Source organism: Carettochelys insculpta, chromosome 18, assembly GCF_033958435.1.
Source record: "Carettochelys insculpta isolate YL-2023 chromosome 18, ASM3395843v1, whole genome shotgun sequence".
NCBI lineage: Eukaryota > Metazoa > Chordata > Testudines > Carettochelyidae > Carettochelys > Carettochelys insculpta.
This window is the reverse complement of record NC_134154.1, coordinates 12,481,067-12,501,060: the sequence shown is the minus strand read 5'-3', so window position 1 is coordinate 12,501,060 and position 19,994 is coordinate 12,481,067. Positions and strand designations below refer to the sequence as shown.

The 19,994-nt window shown below is 51.6% G+C and overlaps 1 protein-coding gene across 4 annotated transcripts in view; it reads right to left on the bottom strand.

The window, feature by feature from the left end:
- The window catches only part of COMT (catechol-O-methyltransferase), a 61,274-nt gene that overhangs the window by 14,675 nt on the left and 26,605 nt on the right, over window positions 1-19,994 (bottom strand). For 3 of the 4 annotated variants that reach the window (XM_075012915.1, XM_075012917.1, XM_075012914.1), the window contains exon 2: window positions 1,055-1,337. In XM_075012915.1, the coding sequence (XP_074869016.1) occupies window positions 1,055-1,337 (283 nt within the window). Of the gene's footprint in view, window positions 1-1,054; window positions 1,338-1,461; window positions 1,609-19,994 lie in introns of those variants that run through there. The other variant, XM_075012916.1, reaches the window with a different exon arrangement.

Below are 19,994 nucleotides of genomic sequence, written 5' to 3'. Positions count from 1 at the left end.
TGCACTGCCTTCAAACACAAAAAGGATCGTGTTCTAAGAGAAGTGCACACATTTGGCATTCACAGGAAGGCTCTGTTAGAAGCCTACTACTACAGTTGCATGAGAAATAAATGAATTTTTTAAGATGCAAAGTAGTGAAACAATGACTGTATCCCTAGAAGCACAATTTTTACCACTTACTTGCCAGATGAGACTGTGAAAGCTAGGGCTATAACATAACTTAAGAAAGAGCTAGGTAAATTCATGGAGGTTAGGTCCATAAAAGGTTATTAGCCAAGGGTAGGAATGGTGTCCCTGGCCTCTGATTGTCAGAGGCTGGAGGTGGATGGCAGGAGACATATCATTTGATCATTGGGGCACCTGTTACTGGCTATTGTCTGCAGAAAGGCTACTGGTCTGGATGGACTGACCCAGTATGGCTGTTCTTTTAAGGGTCAAATGAGCTCATGCTTGACAAGCGACAACAATGTCAGATTCACCTATCAGTATATAGCACAGCTTCTTCTGTACGTTACGTATGTGTGAGCTCTCTTCCCTCAAAAATACACTGCCTATAGCTATTATTTCTACATGCACAACTTGCTGTATTTGAATGCTCATGGTTTGCACATTGCAATCAAGGATCTCAAAATGCTTTGTAAATACCAGCATATTAAAGTTCAAGGACACCTTCTGCTGAACATAAGTTATGATCTGTTACAATGGAGGTACAGAAAGTCAGTGACTTTTCCAAGGCAACATAGCAAGAAACTGGCAGGAATACAAGACAGTTTTTTGTTTTATCAACTCCCCAGGCGCCAGCCCTCCCTTATAAAGCAACATGCAGAGGAAATCAAAAAAGGACATTTGGTCCCATGACCACACAGTGCAGGTGACTGGATCCTCACACAGAGATTTCCACCACCTTGCAGGAATGTTTACATAACCACCATTGAGGCGAGCAAGGAGGCTGCATTTTTTCCAATCACAGCAGTGACTGACGGAATAACATATCCTGTACTGTGCCAGTCTCCAGCTCAAAAGTAGCTTTCAAAAGCTTCTCTGATGTGATTACCTTTTTCATCCCCCACATTCATAGCCCACTCTTTCTTGGAGCAGTACGAATCTATGGCGTCCACAACACTCTGGGCGTCCCCTCTGACTGCATTCTGGCGCACAAAGTTTAAAATCCTTTCTTCTTTGCTATGAGACATGATGATGTTGTTTATTTTTCCCAGGACTATTTCATGCCACAGAAGGGCTGCCCTGCTATTGTTTCTGATCAGCACTGCTAGCAGCAGCAAAATGAAGAGCAAGCTGATAACAGTGGACAAAAGGACGTGAGAGCTCTCCAGCATCTGGAACGAGAGAGAGAAAACAGGTATTTAGTTAAGGTGGCACAAAGGAGAACCATCTTTTGCATAAGCGTTAAGGTAGAAAAACCCCAAAGCAATACCCATGTTAGGAATATAGAGAGCTTACTATAATTCTACTGTACAGTATGGTTGGGAAAAGCTTCTTTGTCTCCAGAGATAGACACTGAGCTGTGAGTATCCTTTAGAGGCAAATTTCACAGTCAACACGTGGCTACTCCCCTCCTCCACATGGTTCTGACCGCATCCGAAAACACCATTGCACTGACTGGCTGTGACCTTCAAAAAAAAAAAAAACAACCTACCACAATGTCCAACAAGCTCTGAAGGAAGAGCCACTATAGTGGTTAGTGCTTGAGCAAACTGGCCACATTATTCTGAAAATATATTTATTGTTCAAGCCAACTAGCCACATTCAACTTTGCCACATGCAGCTAGTGTTGGACACCACCGCTTTAAAAGCTTCTTTAAACATTAGAATAGGTTAAGAATCCTAAATAATTGTCCTGTGTGATTTCTCCCCCCCACCACACACACACACACATCCCCTTTTTGTGCGGGTGAGGCAGGAGTGGTGTTAAGACAGCTGATGACATAGGAAGCGTTTCACCTTTAGTACTGAGCACTGTGCTCTGTACTGTCTGTAGCGCTCAGAGAGGGTTATGCAAAGTTTTCTGTTGGGATGGCCAACCAGTTAGAGTCTAAGTGCCAAAACAGCTGTATATAGAGCGCAAAGAACCACAGGTTATATATTTATTTGTATCTATTTATCTATAGTTAGATAAAAATAAATATATAATACATGGCTCAATGCCTTCCCCCAGAGCCAGGCACCCCCAGGCCCTACCCACTTAAACCAAACGCCTGGGACTCACCAGACCTGCCTCCACCACTGCTGCTGCCATGCGCTTCTCCCTCCAGGTGCTGGGGCATGTGCACAGAGCAGTGGTAAGCACTCCTGGCACACAGCTCTGAGCAGGAGCCAGGTTTCATTGCTCAAAGAGGACCATAGGTTGGCCACCCCTGCTATGTGAAATGAGCGTTCAGGAGAATGGATCACCATGTCAACAGTAAATACAGTAAACTCTTTCATATACAGTAGCAGTGGGAGCAGGAGGTTGCTGGATATTCAAATATGCTGGATAATCAAGAGGTATACCTAGCAACACACCCCACTAAAGAAAAACAAGGTTAGATATTGAGAAATGAAAAAAAAAAGTATGTAAAGTACTTGATTTACCAGCCACAGTAGTATTGTACACTGTAAACTTATAGTGCATTTGCTGTATTTATTTGTATACATTCACTATACTGTACTTATGGAAAACATAACTAAAACTTACTTATGGTTAAAATGCCAGTTATTTGAGAGTTCAGATGATAGACTGCTGGATACAAAAGAGTTTACTGTACATCACAAAGCCCATCATTGCTAGCTCCTGCCTTGCTGGCATGCTCTGCGGAGACCTGAATGGGAGTTACAGAGATTGAAGTATTCTCTCCCACTTCAAGGTCACAGTTGAGGCACTTGCAGCACAGTCTCTCCATGTGCTGACAAAACCTTGGATAGCTGAGAAATCAATCTGGCTCTTTCCACAAACACAAAGTTCATTTAACTTTTTGTTTGAAGGCACAGATTCTTTTTTTCCTTCTTCAGTTATAAAATACAAAGTTGAATCTCATCTCTGTATTGCAGCAGAAGAATCTGAGCCCATGAAATTCAGTGGATGTAACAAAAGGGTCATTGTATTTCAGTAACAAGCTAGGTTTTGCTGCCAGCCTTGCAATCACCTCATGAGGTTGTGCTTATTATTTCCAAGGGACTTGGTTTCTTTGCAGAAGGTGATTGTGTGCAGGTCAGGGGTCGGCAACCTGTGGCTCTGGAGTCACATGTGACTCTTTAAGGAGCCATTGGAGCTTCCAGACGCTCACTGCTCTGCAGTGCTGGACATTGGGATGACCCTGCTCTGCCACCCCTGAAACAATAGATTGTATCTCCAGCCTGACCAGCACTCAACTCTCCCTCCTCCTCCCATGTCTGGCCAGGTCAGGGGCCAGCATGGCAGCAAGGGATGGGGCTGGCCAGCACTCAACTCAGCCTCCTGCTCCTCTCACAACTGGGCAAGGCAGTGAAGGGGGCTGGCCCTATTGCTGGGGCTGTATGTTTTGGTCATAGCGTGATCATCAGCATCTGGGAGGATGAAAACATACCACAGGACCTCCACGATGCTATTATTGTCTCCCTTTTCACGAATAAAGGCAGCAAAGCAGAATGTGGAAACTACAGAGGCATATCCCTCCTCTCCGTTGGAGGGAAGATCATCGCCCGCATCATCTTGAACCGCCTAATAGCCAGGATTTCCGAGGCAAATCTACCTGAAAGTCAATGCAGTTTTCGACCTGGCCGGAGCACAGCTGATATGGTGTTTGCTGTCAGACAAATACAAGAGAAGTGCATTGAACGGAACATGCCCCTGTATGCTGTCTTCACAGATCTGACAAAGGTGTTTGATACCGTCAACAGGGAAGCCCTTTGGACCATTCTAATACGACTTGGCTGCCCAAGAAAATTTGTCCAGATTATACACCTTTTCCATGACGACACGACAGGCAAAGTACTGTCTGATGGAGCCACATCAGCCCCCTTCAACATCACTAACAGCGTGAAACAAGGATGTGTTCTCGCTCCTGTTTTATTTAACCTGTTCTTTGCATGCATCCTTAACCGTGCAATGAAAGATCTGGACCGAGGTATATACTTGAAATACTGGCATGATGGTTCACTTTTTGACTTCCGTCACCTGAACACAAAGACTGACAGTGCAGAAACTCCTTTCTGAGCCACTCTTTGCCAATGACTGTGCCCTTACGGCTCACACTGAAAACAATCTTCAGCACATTGTCAACAAGTTTGCTGAGGCCTCGCAACTTTTCGGACTAACTATCAGACTTGGAAAGACGGAAGTTCTCCATCAACCTGCACCTGGATCAAATGCTCCTGTCCCGAGTAGCTCCATTGACGGCACTCAGCTTAAAGTAGTGGAGAACTTTAAATACTTTGGTAGTGTCATATCCAGTGATGGATCACTGGATAATGAGATCAACATGCGAATATCCAAAGCGAGCCAGGCACTTGGCTGTCTGTGTGTCAAAGTTCTAAACCACCATAACATCCAGATGTCAACAAAACTGCTTGTGTACAGAGCTGTTGTTCTCTCATCTCTTTTGTACGGGTGCAAAACATGGACACTGTATAAGCGTCACATCAAGCAGCTTGAAGCATTCCACGTGCGCTGCCTCCGTAACATCATGAAGATGCGCTGGCGAGACAAAGTGCCCAATCTTGAGGTCCTCGAGAGAGCCCAGATGACAAGCATCGAAATGATGATTATAAAGTCACAACTACATTGGACTGGTCATGTCAGCCGCATGGATGCCAACAGAATCCCTCGCCAGCTTCTGTATGGTGAACTCTCCCAGGGCATCCGGCGTATAGGGCGTCCACGGAAATGCTACAAGGATACCATCAAAGATCTGCAGTAGAGCAGTATCAAATCTAGGGACCTTGAGGACGCCGCCAGTGACAGAACACAGTGGTGTGCAACAGTCAGAAATACCTGCGTTGCCTTTTAGGAAGACCGCTGCCGGCGTCTACAAGAGGCACGCGAACAACGTCACAGAGCATCAGCAATGCACAACCCACAGATTACAAACTTCCCATGCGCCACCTCCGGCAAAATGTGCACCTCTAGAACTGGCTTATACAGTCACCAGAGGGCACACCATGAGACCAATAACAGATGCTCTGCAGATTTGTCATCATCGGATCGATGGACTACCATTATGTTTTGGTGCAACTCTCCCTGTGGGGTCCAGATCCTGTCTGGGCTCAAGCACAGTGTAGTGCAGTGGCCTGTGGTGAGAGGGGTCCTGTTCCAGCCAGGCATGGAGAGGTTTGGGTGTCTCTCCCCTCACCCCCTCCCACCCAGTTTTAAAATGGGGATTCTCAAATGTTTTTGGTTCACATCTGAAAAGAGAATTTTTTTCATGGACCACCACCAACCCTTGCATTTGTGAAAAATAACATCTCTTTGGCAGTTATTGATTGCTTATGGGGAAAAATAATATTAGGAATGTGTTTAGTGTGTTTTAATTGCCTTTGAATGTGATTTAGCAACTGGAAATAAAGGAGAGGTGGGTAAATGCTGTAATGGGATGCAGTAAAGAAGTTAGAGACTAAGAGAAAATTAGTAACGTTTCAGAGAGACACATTTTATAATAAAATAGAAATGGAAGATCACAAGCTGTTGTTTTTATACAAATGCAAAGAGCACCCCTTGTAAATAAGATCACTAAATTGTATGCTCCTAAATTGCCCCCCCTTTGGATTCCAAATTAATTTCTGGTACTTGTTGCCACTAGAAAGGACTGATCTTTGAGTTTACTAGGACTCAGAAAAGAGTTAAATATTTACATGGACTGTATTACAAATCATTGCGTGTGCACTATTCTTAAAACAGAGATAACAAAAAGTATGGTTTGATATTACTAGTAAGGACAGCCTTGTATTCACAGGCATTGTGGCTCATAGAATCATAGAAGAGTAGGACTGGAAGGGACCTCGAGAGGCCAGCGAGTCCAGCCCCCTGCCCTCATGGCAGGACCAAGCACTTTCTAGACCATCCCTGAAAGCCATCTATCTAACCTCTTCTTAAATATCTCCAGTGATAGAGATTCTACCACTTCCCTTGGCAATTCGTTCCAGTGTTTGATCACCCTGACAGTTAGGAATTTTTTCCTAATGTCCAACCTGAACCTCCCCTGCTGCAATTTCAGTCCATTGCCTCTTGTTCTATCCTCAGAGGCAAGGAAGAACAAGTTCCCTCCCTCTGCTTTATGACACCCGTTTAGATACCTGAAAACTGCTATCATGTCCCCCCTCAATCTTCTCTTTTCCAAACTAAACAAGCCCGATTCTTTCCGCCTTTCTTCATAGGTCATGTTCTCTAGACCTTTGATCATTCTCGTTGCTCTCCTCTGGACCCTCTCCAATTTCTCCACATCCTTCCTGAACTGCGGTGCCCAGAACTGGACACAATACTCCAGCTGAGGCCTAACCAGCGCAGAGTAGAGCGGGAGAATGACTTCTCGTGTCTTGTTCACAACACACCTGTTAGTGCATCCTAGAATCATGTTTGCTTTTTTCGCAACAGCATCACACTCTTGACTCATATTTAGCTTGTGGTCCACTATAACCCCTAGATCCCTTTCTGCTGTACTCATTCCTAGGCAGTCCTTTCCCATTCTGTATGTGTGACACTGATTGTTCCTTCCTAAGTGGAGCACTTTGCATTTGTCCTTATTAAACTTCATCCTGTTTACCTCAGCCCATTTCTCCAGTTTATCCAGATCCTTTTGAATTATGACTCTATCCTCCAAAGAAGTTGCAACCCCTCCCAGCTTGGTATCATCTGCAAACTTAGTAAGTGTACTTTCTATGTCAATATCGAAATCGTTAATGAAGATATTGAACAGAACTGGTCCAAAACCAGACCCCTGCGGAACCCCACTAGTGATACTTTTCCAGCAGGATTGAAAACCATTAATAACTACTCTCTGGGTACGGTTATCCAGCCAGTTGTTCACCCACCTTATAGTAGCCCCATCTAAGTTGTATTTGTGTAGTTTATTGATAAGTATATTATGTGAGACCGTGTCAAATGCTTTACTGAAGTCTAGGTATACCACATCCACCACTTCTCCCTTATACACAAGGCTCGTTATTCTATCAAAGAAAGCTATTAGATTGGTTTGACATGATCTGTTTTTAACAAAACCATACTGGCTGTTCCCTATCACCTTACCACCTTCCAAATGCTTGCAGATGATTTCTTTAATTACCTGCTCCATTATCTTTCCTGGCACAGAAATTAAGCTGACTGGCCTGTAGTTTTCCGGGTTATTCTTGTTCCCCTTTTTACAAATGGGTACTATATTTGCCCTTTTCCAGTCTTCTGGAATCTCTCCCGTCTCCCATGATTTTCCAAAAATGATTGCTAAAGGCTCAGATACCTCTTCTATCAGCTCCTTGAGGATTCTAGGATGCATTTCATCAGGCCCTGATGATTTGCAGACATCTAATTTTTCTAAGTAAATTTTAATTTGTTCTTTTCTTATTTCAACTTCTAAACCTGCCCCTTTTTCACTAGCATTCTCTATGTCAGGCATTCCTTCAGATTTCTCAGTGAAGACCGAAACAAAGAAATCATTAAACATCTCTGCCATTTCCAAATTTCTTGTTACTGTTTCTCCCTCCTCACTGACCAATGGCCCTACCCTCTCCTTGGTCTTCCTCTTGTTACCAATGTATTTGTAAAAAGCCTTCTTGTTTCCCTTTATGCTTGTAGCTAGCTTGAGCTCATTTTGTGCCTTAGCCTTTCTAATCTTGCTCCTGCATGCTCGTGTTGTTTGCCTATATTCGTCCTTTGTAATTTGTCCTAGTTTCCATTTCTTATACGATTCCTTTTTTATTTTGAGATCATGCAAGATCTCCTGGTTAAGCCAAGGCAGTCTTTTGCCATGTTTTCTATCTTTCCTACGCAGCGGGATAGCTTGCTTTTGGGCCCTTAATAATGTCCCTTTGAAAAACTGCCAACTCTCCTCCATTGTTTTTCCCCTCAGTTTAGCTTCCCATGGGACCTTACCTACCAGCTGTCTGAGTTTACCAAAATCTGCCTTCCTGAAATCCGTTATCTCTATTGTACTGTTTTCCCTTCTACCCTTCCTTAGAATTGTGAACTCTATGATTTCATGATCACTTTCACCCAAGCATCCTTCCACTTTCAAATTCTCAATAATTTCCTCCCTATTTGTTAAAATTAAATCTAGAACAGCTTCCCCCCGGTAGCTTTTTCAGCCTTTTGGAATAAAAAGTTCTCTGCAATGCAATCCAAGAATTTATTGGACAGTCTGTCCCCTGCTGTGGCTACATCTACATGTGCCCCAAACTTCGAAATGGCCACGCAAATGGCCATTTCGAAGTTTACTAATGAAGCGCTGAAACGCATATTCAGCGCTTCATTAGAATGCGGGCGGCTGCGGCGCTTCGAAACTGACGCGGCTTGCCGCCGCGCGTCTCGTCCAGACAGGGCTCCTTTTCGAAAGGACCCCGCCTACTTCAAAAAGAAGCCCTGTCTGGACGAGATGCGCGGCGGCAAGCCGCGTCAGTTTCGAAGCACCGCGGCCGCCCGCATTCTAATGAAGCGCTGAATATGCGTTTCAGCGCTTCATTAGTAAACTTCGAAATGGCCATTTGCGTGGCCATTTCAAAGTTTGGGGCACATGTAGACATGGCCTATATTAGTTTCCCAACATATACCTGGATAGTTGAAGTCCCCCATCACCACCCAATTCTGGGCCCTGGATGATTTTGTTAGCTGTTTAAAGGAAGCCTCTTCCACCTGGCTAGGGGGCTGTAATGGAGTGGGGGGAGTGCATGTGTGAGTCAGGCTGGATGTCTGAGGCAAGCAGCAGCTCCCAGTGGCTAAGGATGACCCTGGGGCTACAACTGGAAGGTAACACCTCTGCCTGAACAAAGAGCAGGGAGGAGCTGAGCTGGGTTTTGAATCGGGGGCGGCAGTTAGAGGCTAGGAAAAGGGAGAGCTGGAAGGCAGCCAGCCTGAGGAGGGGGAAGCTACACCCCAGAGGGGCACCCCTCGGGGTCTTCTCCCCAGGACAGGTTGGAAGGGCTGTCTCTGGCTGCTGTACTGTTGCTTCTGTGAGAAACTGGGCTTCTGTTGCCTAATAAACCTTGTGTTGTACCTGCTGAGTGAGAGTCACTCCTGCCAGCGGATGGGGTGCAGTGCAGGGGGACCCCTGAACCCCATCACACTGGTGTCAAGAGTGGGATGCACTGCACCCACGGATGAGCTCCCAGCAGTGGCTGACTGAGCACAAGAGAAGGAAGGAGTCTCACAAGAGCCAGAGGGGGAAAGACAGGTTACTCACCCTAGTAATGGTGGTTCTTCGAGATGTGTCCCCGTGGGTGCTCCACAATAGGTGTCGGGCTTGCCCGGCACCGCAGATCGGATCTTCCAAGCAGTTTCTGCCGGACCGTGCATGCGCCGGCGCACGCCGCTCCCTTGCGCGCTCCTGGCCATGTGCGCGATCCAGTCCCCGCCAGTTCCTTGACCAACCGCCTCGGATGCCACAGCAAAACACTAACAGAGATCCGAAGCAGGGAGGATGGGCGGGTAGTGGAGCACCCACGGGGACACATCTCGAAGAACCACCGTTACTATGGTGAGTAACCTGTCTTTCTTCTTCGAGTGTCCCCGTGGGTGCTCCACAATAGGTGACTACCCAGCAGCAACCCAAGATAGGAGGTGGGTAATCGGATTATGTGCAGCTTGTCCCCGAGAGGACCGCTGCAGAGAGACGGGTATCCTCTTGGAATACCCTGTGAAGGGCGTAATGTATGGCGAAGGTGTCGTAGGATGACCAGGTCGCCGCTCTGCAAATGTCTTTTAACGCAACGCCCTTGAAAAAGGCTGTTGATGCCGCCACCGCCCTAGTGGAATGAGCCCTGGGAGTGGCCAATAAAGGAGTCTTTTTGAGCTCGTAGCACATTTTTATGCAGGATACGATGTGCTTTGAGATTCTCTGCAAAGAGAGACCTTCTTCTTTCGATTTGGGAGCGAGGGAGACTAGGAGTCTATCCGTTTTCCGGAAGGACTTGGTCCTGTCTACGTAGAAGGCTAGCGCCCTCCTCACGTCCAGGAGGTGTAGGCGCGCCTCTTCGTTGGAGTTATGAGGCTGTGGATAAAACGAGGGTAGAACAATAGGTTCGTTAATGTGAAACTCAGAAGAAACTTTGGGAACAAAGGCTGGATGCAGCCATATGGTTACCGCCTCCTTGGAAAAAACAGTGCAGGGTGGCATTGCCATGACTGCCGCAAGATCGCTCACCCTGCGAGCTGACGTAATTGCAAGAAGAAAGGTCGTCTTTATCGTAAGGAGGCGGAGGGGGACCGTGGCCAAGGGCTCGAACGGTGGTCCCATTAGCGCGGTAAGCACCAAGTCCAAGTTCCACGAAGGTGGAATCGGTTTCCGAGGGGGGTATAGGTTTACCAACCCTTTGAGGAACCTGGTAACCATAGGATGGGCGAACACCGTGTGCCCTTCCTCCTCGTGTCTGAACGCCGAAATGGCGGCAAGGTGGACCTTCAACGAGGCTAGCGAGAGTCCTCCTCTCTTGAGGTCTAGTAAATACTCTAGTATTGTAGGTATAGGCACCGAAGGGGGGGCCAGCTGTTTGGTAGAACACCAAGCCGTGAAGCGAGTCCATTTCTGCTTGTAGGTCTTCCTTGTGGAAGTCCTCCTGCTACTTTCTAGGACTTGCTGCACTTCCTCTGTGCATGTGCTTTCTAGGGAGCTGAGCCATGGATTAACCACACTTGTAGTCGCAGGCTTTGGGGGTGCGGGTGCACTATGGACCCCTGGCCTTGCGTGAGCAGATCCGGCGCCACCGGAAGAGGCATCGGTGGACGGTCCGACATGCGCAGGAGTAGGGGGAACCATTGCTGTCGATCCCACGTTGGGACTATCAGGATCATCCGGGCCCCTTCCCTCCTGGCTCTCTGCATGACTTTGTGGATCAGCACTGTGGGAGGAAAAGCATAAAGCAGGGGGCCCCTCCACGGAATCGCGAACGCGTCCCCCAGGGACCCCCATCCCAGTCCTGCCCTGGAGCAGAATCGTGGGCACTTCTTGTTGTGCTGAGTGGCAAACAGGTCTATCTGGGGAAAACCCCATGCGTGGAAAATTGGCCGTAGCAGATCGGGACGGATCTGCCACTCGTGCGTGAGTGCAAAACACCTGCTCAGCTGCTCTGCCTTCACATTGTGCGCGCCTGGTAAGTATGAGGCTTTCAAGATTATATTGTTGGCGATGCACCAGTTCCATAATTGGACTGCTTCCGCACATAAGGCACGGGATCGAGCTCCTCCTTGCCTGTTTATATAAAACATGGTGGAGGTATTGTCTGTACTGATCCCGACGACTTTGCCTTGTATATGGTCTCGAAAGTGTCTGCAGGCGTTGAACACTGCTCTGAGCTCCAGTATATTTATGTGCAGTGATTGCTCCGTGGATGACCACAGTCCTTGAGTCACCTCTTCGCCCATGTGCGCTCCCCACCCTATGAGGGAGGCATCTGTAGTGAGAAAAACCGATATTTGTGGTTGGTGGAAGGGTACCCCTGTTAGCAAGTTCCTGGGGTTTACCCACCATTGCAGGGATTTGCGCACCTCCGCTGTGGGCGACACCACCCTGTGAACGGTGTGTACTGCCGGTTTGTATACGCTCGCCAGCCAGTGCTGCATGCTGCGCATGTGTAACCTGGCGTTCTGTACTACGAACGTCGCCGCTGCCATGTGGCCCAGCAGCTGTAAGCACGTCAAGACCATCACCGTAGGGCTGAAGGTGATGACCTGCACGAGGGAGCCGATGGCCCGAAAGCAAGCCTCTGGTAGATATACTCTCGCTGTAATAGAGTTTATGCGAGCCCCTATGAACTCTATGTCCTGTGTGGGGTCTATTTTTGATTTTGCCAGATTGATAACCAGGCCGAGTGAACAGAACGTGTTTGCTGTGACGCGTATCATGCGTAGTACCTCCCCCTTCGAGGCCCCTTTGAGCAGGCAGTCGTCCAGATACGGGATTATAAATACCCCCGTCTGTGCAGGTAGGCTGACACCACTGCCAAGGTCTTGGTGAAGACTCTGGGGGCCGAGGAGAGGCCCAACGGTAGGACCTTGTATTGGAAATGTTCGTTGCCTACCATGAACCGGAGGAATCGCCGGTGAGCCGGATGGATAGTTATGTGGAAGTACGCGTCTTGTAAATGGAGGGCTGCGAACCAGTCTCCATCGTCCAGTGCTGTAAGGATGGAGGCGATTGTGATCATCCGAAAGCGTTGCTTGCGCAGGTACCGGTTGAGGCCGCGAAGATCTAAGATGGGCCTCCAGCCTCCTGTCTTTTTCTCCGTGAGGAAGTACCTCGAGTAGAACCCTTTTCCTTGCAGTTGCTCCGGCACTCTTTCCACTGCCCCTATGAGCATGAGATGGTCCACCTCCTGCTTGAGCCTCGCTACATGGGAGGCCTCCTGGAGGTGGGGCCTGGGTGGAGGTCGTGGCGGTGTGGGAGCGACTGGAAGGGGATGGCGTACCCCGTGGCTATGATCTCCAGCACCCATTTGTCTGTGGTGATCCTTTGCCACTGGTCATAGAATGGTCCGAGGCGATGGTGGAATAGCTGCTTCGGATGACTTTGTGTGATGGTAGTGATGGCGCAGCCCTGGATCTGTGTGTCAAACTTGTGGCCTTTGGCCCTGCCCCGAGGACGCACAGCTCTGTTGGGAACGTCGCCTGGGAGTTCTGTACTGCTGGTGCTGTTGATGTCGCCCTTGCTCGTAACCCCTGTGGTACTGGGGACGCTGTTGCTGGTACTGGTACCATCTTTGTTGAGGGTAGTACTTTTTCTTTCTGTATGGAGGGGTGTAAATCCCCAGGGTCCTAAGTGTGGCTCTTGAATCTTTACTGGAATGAAGGACCGAGTCAGTTGATTCAGCAAACAGCTTCTGCGAGTCGAAGGGAAGGTCAACTATCTTTGCCTGCAGATCCCTCGGTATACCCGAAGTCTGGAGCCAGGACTCCCTTCGCATCACCACTGCCGTAGCTGTGGAACGTACTGCTGTGTCCGCAACGTCCAGGGCGATGTGAACTCCCGTCCTCGAGGCCGCGTAGCCTTCTTGCACGATGGCCTTGAGCACCGGCTTCTTGTCCTCTGGAAGCGAGTCCATGAGGGAGGTTAACCTAGTATAGTTGTCGAAATTATGATTCGCTAAATGCGCTGCGTAATTTGCCATTCGCAACATTAGAGTGGAGGAGGAGTAGACCTTTCTGCCGAACAGCTCTAGCTTCTTGGCATCTTTGTCTGTTCCCCCTGTCCTGAATTGAGATGTCTTTGATCTTTGTTGCGACGACTCCACCACCAAGGAATTTGACTGTGGGTGGCTGAACAGGAACTCCATGCCCTTCGCCGGCACGAAGTATTTCTTATCCGCTCTCTTGTGGACAGGCGGAATAGTCGCAGGGGTCTGCCATATCATAGTGGCTGACTCCAAGATTGCTTCATCAAGCAGTATTGCTATTTTGGAGGAGGCCGGAGGTCTCAGATTTTTGAGGAGCTTATGGTGTTTTTCTTGCACCTCTGCTGTCTGGATGCCTTGCGTGAAGGCCACTCTCTTAAAAAGCTCTTGAAACTGTTTGAGATCGTCCGGGGGATGGACGTCCCCCGGGGCCGTAGCCTCGTCTGGGGAGGAGAGTGAGGAACCGCTGGGTTACGCCTCTCTGGACCCTTCCGGTTCCTGTTGGTGATGGTACACCCTCTCACTAGAGGTTTGCGAGGGAAAATCTCGGGGTTCCATAACCAGTCCCCCCTGAGATGCTTGAGTCTCTGTCCCCGGTCGCAATTGCCCTCGGGGATACGAGATCGTCTGTGGGGATCTTTCCCTGGTAGATTGCCGGTGGTGTCTATGCCCCGCGTGATAGGGGCGACCATGGCAGTATAGGCACTGTTCTTGGGAAGGTGACCTAGACCACTCCCTTAGTGCATACCCTCTGCGTCTGGGGGAGCGAGATCGTCGAGAGATCTGGGACACTGGAGAGAGCGATTTTGAATAGTATTCCAGCGGTTCAAACCCCAGGAAGGGTGAAGGTGGTCCCCGCCAGGGTGAGGCTGATTGCAAAAATGGAGAAGGGGGCTCTGGGTAGGCTAGGGGGGACCCCTGCCTTCTGGTTGGAGTCTGCAACAAAAGCGGAGGGCTGAGAGAAAGCAACTCCACAGCCCTGTCTGGAGAGGGGCTGCGGTGCCTCGTCTTGTGTGCAGCCTTCCCCCTCCCTTGAGGAGGTAACTCCGCCCCTTGGCATGTAGGGGATCTCTGCCCCGTCCGCGCCGTGCTCGGCACACTCGAGGGCGGTGCCGCACATGCGGTGTCCTCCGGTGCCTGCAGGCTGCGTGCCTGCGCGCTCTGCACCACCGGTTCCCCGGGGGTCGGTGCCGCTGCTTGCGGTGCCACCGGTACCAGCGCTTGTTAAGCCGCCGCCCTGCCTGCGGTGTGGGGCGGCTGCTTGATTATCAGAGGCTGAGCCGCTTCCACGTGGCTCTCCGTGCCGCCGCCGATCAGCTGTTGCTGCGGCTGGGGGCTGCTCGCTCCTCCCGTCCCGCTCGCTGTTGCTGCCGGCAGGGATCGGGCTGGGGAGGCTTTCCTCCGTTTTTGCGCTGATGGGGTGAGGGAGGCAGCTTCCCTTTTATGGGCCCCGGAGGGTCCCTCCTGCTGCGGCCGCTCCAGCACGTCCGGCTGGAGGGCCTTGTCGAAGAGCAGCATTTTAAGCCGCATCTCCCTGTCCTTCCTTGCTGTGGCTGTTAGTTTTGCACAGAAGGAGCATTTCTGTGTAACATGGGACTCCCCAAGGCACCTTATGCATAGACTGTGCCCATCAGACGCTGGCATTGCCTCTCGGCAGGACTCACATTTCTTAAATCCTGAAGAGGACATTGTTGGTGAGTCTTTCAGTTGTTAACGGGTACTTAGCACCTTCTCTGTGCTGTTTTCCCCTTCTCTGATGGCCTGCTGCAGCCCTAGGCTCCTGGCCTCCGGCGCTTGTTGCTGGGACTGGACTGAAATGCCGTCCCGCTTGCTGTTTTTTTTTTTGTTTTTGTTTTTTTGAAAAATAACAACCGGCTAACTTGCAGTAGCCTAAGAACTTGAAAACTTTAAGAAAACTTTAAAGAAAAAACAGTTAAAACCATTGAATACGCTAACTTGGCCTTAGCCTAGTTCGGATTCCGTCTGCAGCCGACGGCGGTTAAGAGGAACTGGCGGGGACCGGATCGCGCACATGGCCAGGAGCGCGCAAGGGAGCGGCGCGCACCGGCGCATGCGTGGTCCGGCAGAAACTGCTTGGAAGATCCGATCTGCGGTGCCGGGCAAGCCCGACACCTATTGTGGAGCACCCACGGGGACACTCGAAGAAGAACAGAGCCATTCCTGCAGCTGCTGCTGGTGAGTGGATACCCTGGGAGATAGCGGGGAGATGGATTATACCCGACTCCTGAAGGCAGAGCTAGCGGGGCTGTGCAGAGAGAGGGGCCTGACCGTGGGGAAGGCGACCAAGGCTCAGCTGATTGCCCAGCTGGAAGAGAATGACGGATCTGGGGGCGCAGAGCCTGTCCCGGCAGAAAGTGGCTGGTCAGCCTCGGGAAGCGTTTCGGATTCTCCGACAGGAGCAGGGGCTCGACGCCGTCAGACAGACGCAGTGCCCGCCAGGTCGCGCTCAGCTAGCGGTGGTCCATCGCGGGCAGAGTCCCCCGCCACAGAGCTGCGACGGCTGGAACTCGAGGTGAAATTAAAGGAACTGGAAGCCCAGGAACGGCAGAGGGAGCACGAGCGCCAGCTACAAGAGAGACAGCGGGCGGAAAGAGAGCGAGAGCGGGAGGAGAAAGAACGAGAACGGAAGGAGAGAGAGCGAGAGCGGGAGCATGAGCGAACCATGGCAGAGGCGAGACGCCAAGAGGCCCCAGCTGCGGTAAGCAGGGAGAGGGCCAGACGGATCGGGGTGGCCAGTCACTTAGAGGCGCGTGTGCTGGCCCAGTGTCCGGACCCAAGGGACATGGACAAGTTCCTTACCGCCTTTGAGCGAGCCTGTGAGTTGCATGAGGTTCCCCCAGATGAGTGGTTCCGGCACCTCACCCCCTTGCTGGGCCAGAAGGCCGCAGCGGTGCTCAGCCAGCTGGAGGGGCTGCAGCCTGGGGACTATGAATGGTTCAAACAGGCCCTGCTGCATAAGTTCGGGCTGACTCCGGAGATGTACAAAAAGAAGTTCCAGGAGGCGCAGAAGAGGCCAGAGGAAACCCATGTAGATACAACCGCCCGCCTGAAGCAATACTACCAGAAGTGGGCGTTCGGAATGGGAGTCCAGTCCGTAGAGGACCTGATGGAGCTGGCGGTCGTGGAGCGATTCTACGAGATGTGCGCACCTGACCTGAGGGTGTGGCTCGTGGACTGGAAGCCAGGGGACTCACACGATGCAGGGAAACTGGCAGATGACTTCACAAACAGCTGGGCCAGGTTTGAAAGTGAGTCCCACAAAGAGAGGGAGTCCCGGAGGGAGAGGGAGTCCCGGAGAAACCGAGAATCTCAGAGAGACTGGTCCCTAACTGTACGACAGAGGGGACCACCTCTTGGGCAAGCCCAGGAAAGAGGGGCCAGCCACCCACCCCCCAGAGAGCCAAACAGAGCCCGGACAGAGCAGCCGGCCCGAGGGACACAACAAGACCCAGGCTGTTATTGCTGTGGGCGAAAGGGGCATAGAGCAGCCCAGTGCCCCAGGCTCCCAGACAGGTTGAGCAGGCCGGGGGATCATGGAGTCAACTGGGTGGGGTCCCAGAAGCCAGAGGGGCTGGCGGCCAAGGCGGGTGGTGCTGACAATGGGCACTCGGATTGGGCCAAGTCCGCCCCACAGACCAGCTCCTCAGGGGGACCAAATGCTCAGAGGTCGGTTTACAGAGTGGGGGTGGCACTACCTCTGTGGAGCAAGTGTCTCAAACACCTCGAAGTAGATGGGAAAAAGGTCACGGGGTTCTGGGACACAGGCGCTGACGTGACGCTGGCCCGACCCGGGGTGGTGGCACCGGGCTGCATGATACCCAATTCCCACCTGACGATAACAGGAATTGATGGGACCCCTTTCAAGGTGCCCATAGTGAGGGTGCACCTGAAATGGGGGAAGAAGGAAGGCCCCAAGGAAGTGGGCGTGCACAGCCATTTGCCGGCGGATGTACTGATGGGGGCTGACCTGGAGAACTGGCAAGGTGAACGCCCTCGTGCCCTGGTCCTGACCTGTAGCCAAAGAAAATGAGGGGTGCGCTCCCCAGATTCAGGGGTACAGGCCCAGCCAAAGTCACAGGAGCCACAGGGGCCAACCCTGAGAGAAAGGGGGCCCCCAAAAACCAGATCTCACAGGCCAGGGGTGCTGGAGCCAGGCAGGGATGGGGGAGTAGCATCCGCCCCTGCCCCAGCGGAAGAATTCCAGGCAGAGCAGCAGAGAGACCCCTCCTTGCAGAAGCTGAGGGAACTGGCCAGTCTCAGCCCAGCTCCACAGGTGGGGGAGGGCTGCAGGGAGAGATTCCTGTGGGAAAAAGGATTCCTGTACCGGGAGTGGGCTCCCAGATGCAAAGCGGAGCCATGGAAGGTCCAGAGGCAACTGGTGGTCCCCCAAAAGTACCGGCGCAGGTTGCTGTACCTAGCCCATGATGTCCCGCTCGCGGGACACCAGGGGATCCACCGCACCAGGAGAAGGTTGTTACAGAACTTTTTTTGGCCAGGGATCTTTGCAGCTGTCCATCTCTATTGCCTGTCCTGCGATCCCTGCCAGAGGGTGGGGAAGACCCGGGACAAGGGGAAAGCTGCCCTGAGGCCACTGCCCATCATAGAGGAGCCTTTCCAGAAAGTGGCTATAGACATAGTGGGCCCCTTCAGCAAGGCAACGCGTTCGGGGAAGAAATATATTTTGGTAGTGGTAGATTTTGCCACGCGATACCCAGAAGCTGTGGCCTTGACCTCTATCGACGCTGACACCGTGGCGGATGCACTGCTGTCCATTTTCAGCAGAGTGGGGTTCCCCAAGGAGGTCCTCACAGATCAGGGGTCCAACTTCATGTTGGCCCTACTGCAAAGCTTGTGGGACAAGTGTGGGGTCCGGCACACCTGGGCCACAGCCTACCACCCGCAGACCAATGGGCTGGTGGAGAGGTTCAATGGGACTCTGAAGCAGATGCTGAGAACCTTCATGAATCAATACCCCCATGACTGGGACAAGTACTTACCCCACCTGCTGTTTGCATACAGGGAGGTGCCCCAGGAATCCACGGGGTTCTCCCCGTTTGAGCTGCTGTATGGAAGGAGGGTACGGGGACCCTTGGACTTGCTCAGAGAAGAGTGGGAGGGGACGGCCTCTCCTGAAGGGGAGTCAGTGGTACAGTATGTACTGACCTTTCGAGAAAAACTCACCAAGCTCATGGGCCTGGCCAGGGAGAACCTCTCCATGGCCCAGAGGAAGCAAAAGGTCCGGTATGACCGTAACGCCCGGGCCCGAGCCTATGCCACCGGGGATTAAGTGATGGTCCTTGTACCTGTGCGGCGGAACAAGCTGCAAGCGGCCTGGGATGGGCCCTTCAAGGTTGTCAAACAGCTAAATGACGTGAATTATGTGGTGGAACTGTCGAACCGGGCCCACAGCCACCGGGTCTATCATGTGAACATGATGAAACCTTACTGGGACAGACAGAACTTGGTGCTGGCCGTGTGCAGACACTGGGAGGGGCAGGGGGATGATCCCTTGGTGGATTTGCTCACAAGGACTGGAGCCGGCTCCTTGCTGGAGTCTATTCCCCTCTCAGACCAGGTGACCCCTGCCCAGCAGATGGAGATCAAGGAGGTGCTGCATTCGCATCAACAGCTGTTCTCGGACAGACCCGGACGCACTGACCTGGCTGGCCACCAAATAGAGACAGGCACCCACGCCCCTATCAAGTGTGTGCCATTCAGAGCCACAGGGAGGATGGCTCAGGACATAGAGGGGGAGGTTGAAGACATGCTGGCTCTGGGGGTGATCCAACCCTCCTCCAGCCCCTGGGCCTCTCCCGTGGTGTTAGTCCCTAAAAAAGATGGGTCTGTTTGGTTTTGTGTGGACTATCGCAAGCTTAACGCCATCACTGTATCGGACGCCTACCCCATGCCCAGGCCTGATGACCTTTTAGACAAGCTGGGGGGAGCCCGTTACCTCACCACCATAGACCTCACCAAGGGGTACTGGCAAGTGCCATTAGACGAAGATGCCCGGCTCAAGTCGGCATTCATCACCCCTGTGGGGCTCTACGAGTTCCTGGTCCTGCCCTTTGGCCTCAAGGGGGCACCAGCTACTGAAAGGGATGGAGAGCTTTGCCCTGGCTTACATGGACGACATTTGCATCTTCAGCCAGACGTGGGAGGACCATGTGTCCCAAGTCAAGCAGGTGCTGGACCGACTCCAGAAGGCCGGACTGACTATCAAGGCAGGAAGTGCAAGGTGGGAATGGCTGAGGTGACCTACCTGGGCCACAAGGTGGGCAGCGGCTGCTTAAAGCCAGAGCCAGCTAAAGTGGAGGCTGTCAGAGATTGGCCAACACCCCAGACTAAGAAACAGGTCCAGGCCTTCATTGGGATGGCGGGGTACTACCGGAGGTTTGTGCCCCACTTTAGCTCCATCGCAGCCCCCCTCACGGAGCTATGTAAAAAGGGAAAGCCTGACAAGGTGGTCTGGACTGAGCAGTGCCAAGAGGCCCTCTGCGCGCTGAAGGAGGCTCTGGTCAGGGCCCCAGTGCTGGCAAATCCAGACTTCAACAAGCCCTTCCTGGCGTTCACCGATGCCTCAGACGTGGGGCTGGGGGCGGTGCTAATGCAAGTGAATGACAAAGGGGAGAAACACCCCATCGTGTACCTGAGTAAGAAGCTGCTGCCCCGGGAGCAGAACTACGCAGCTA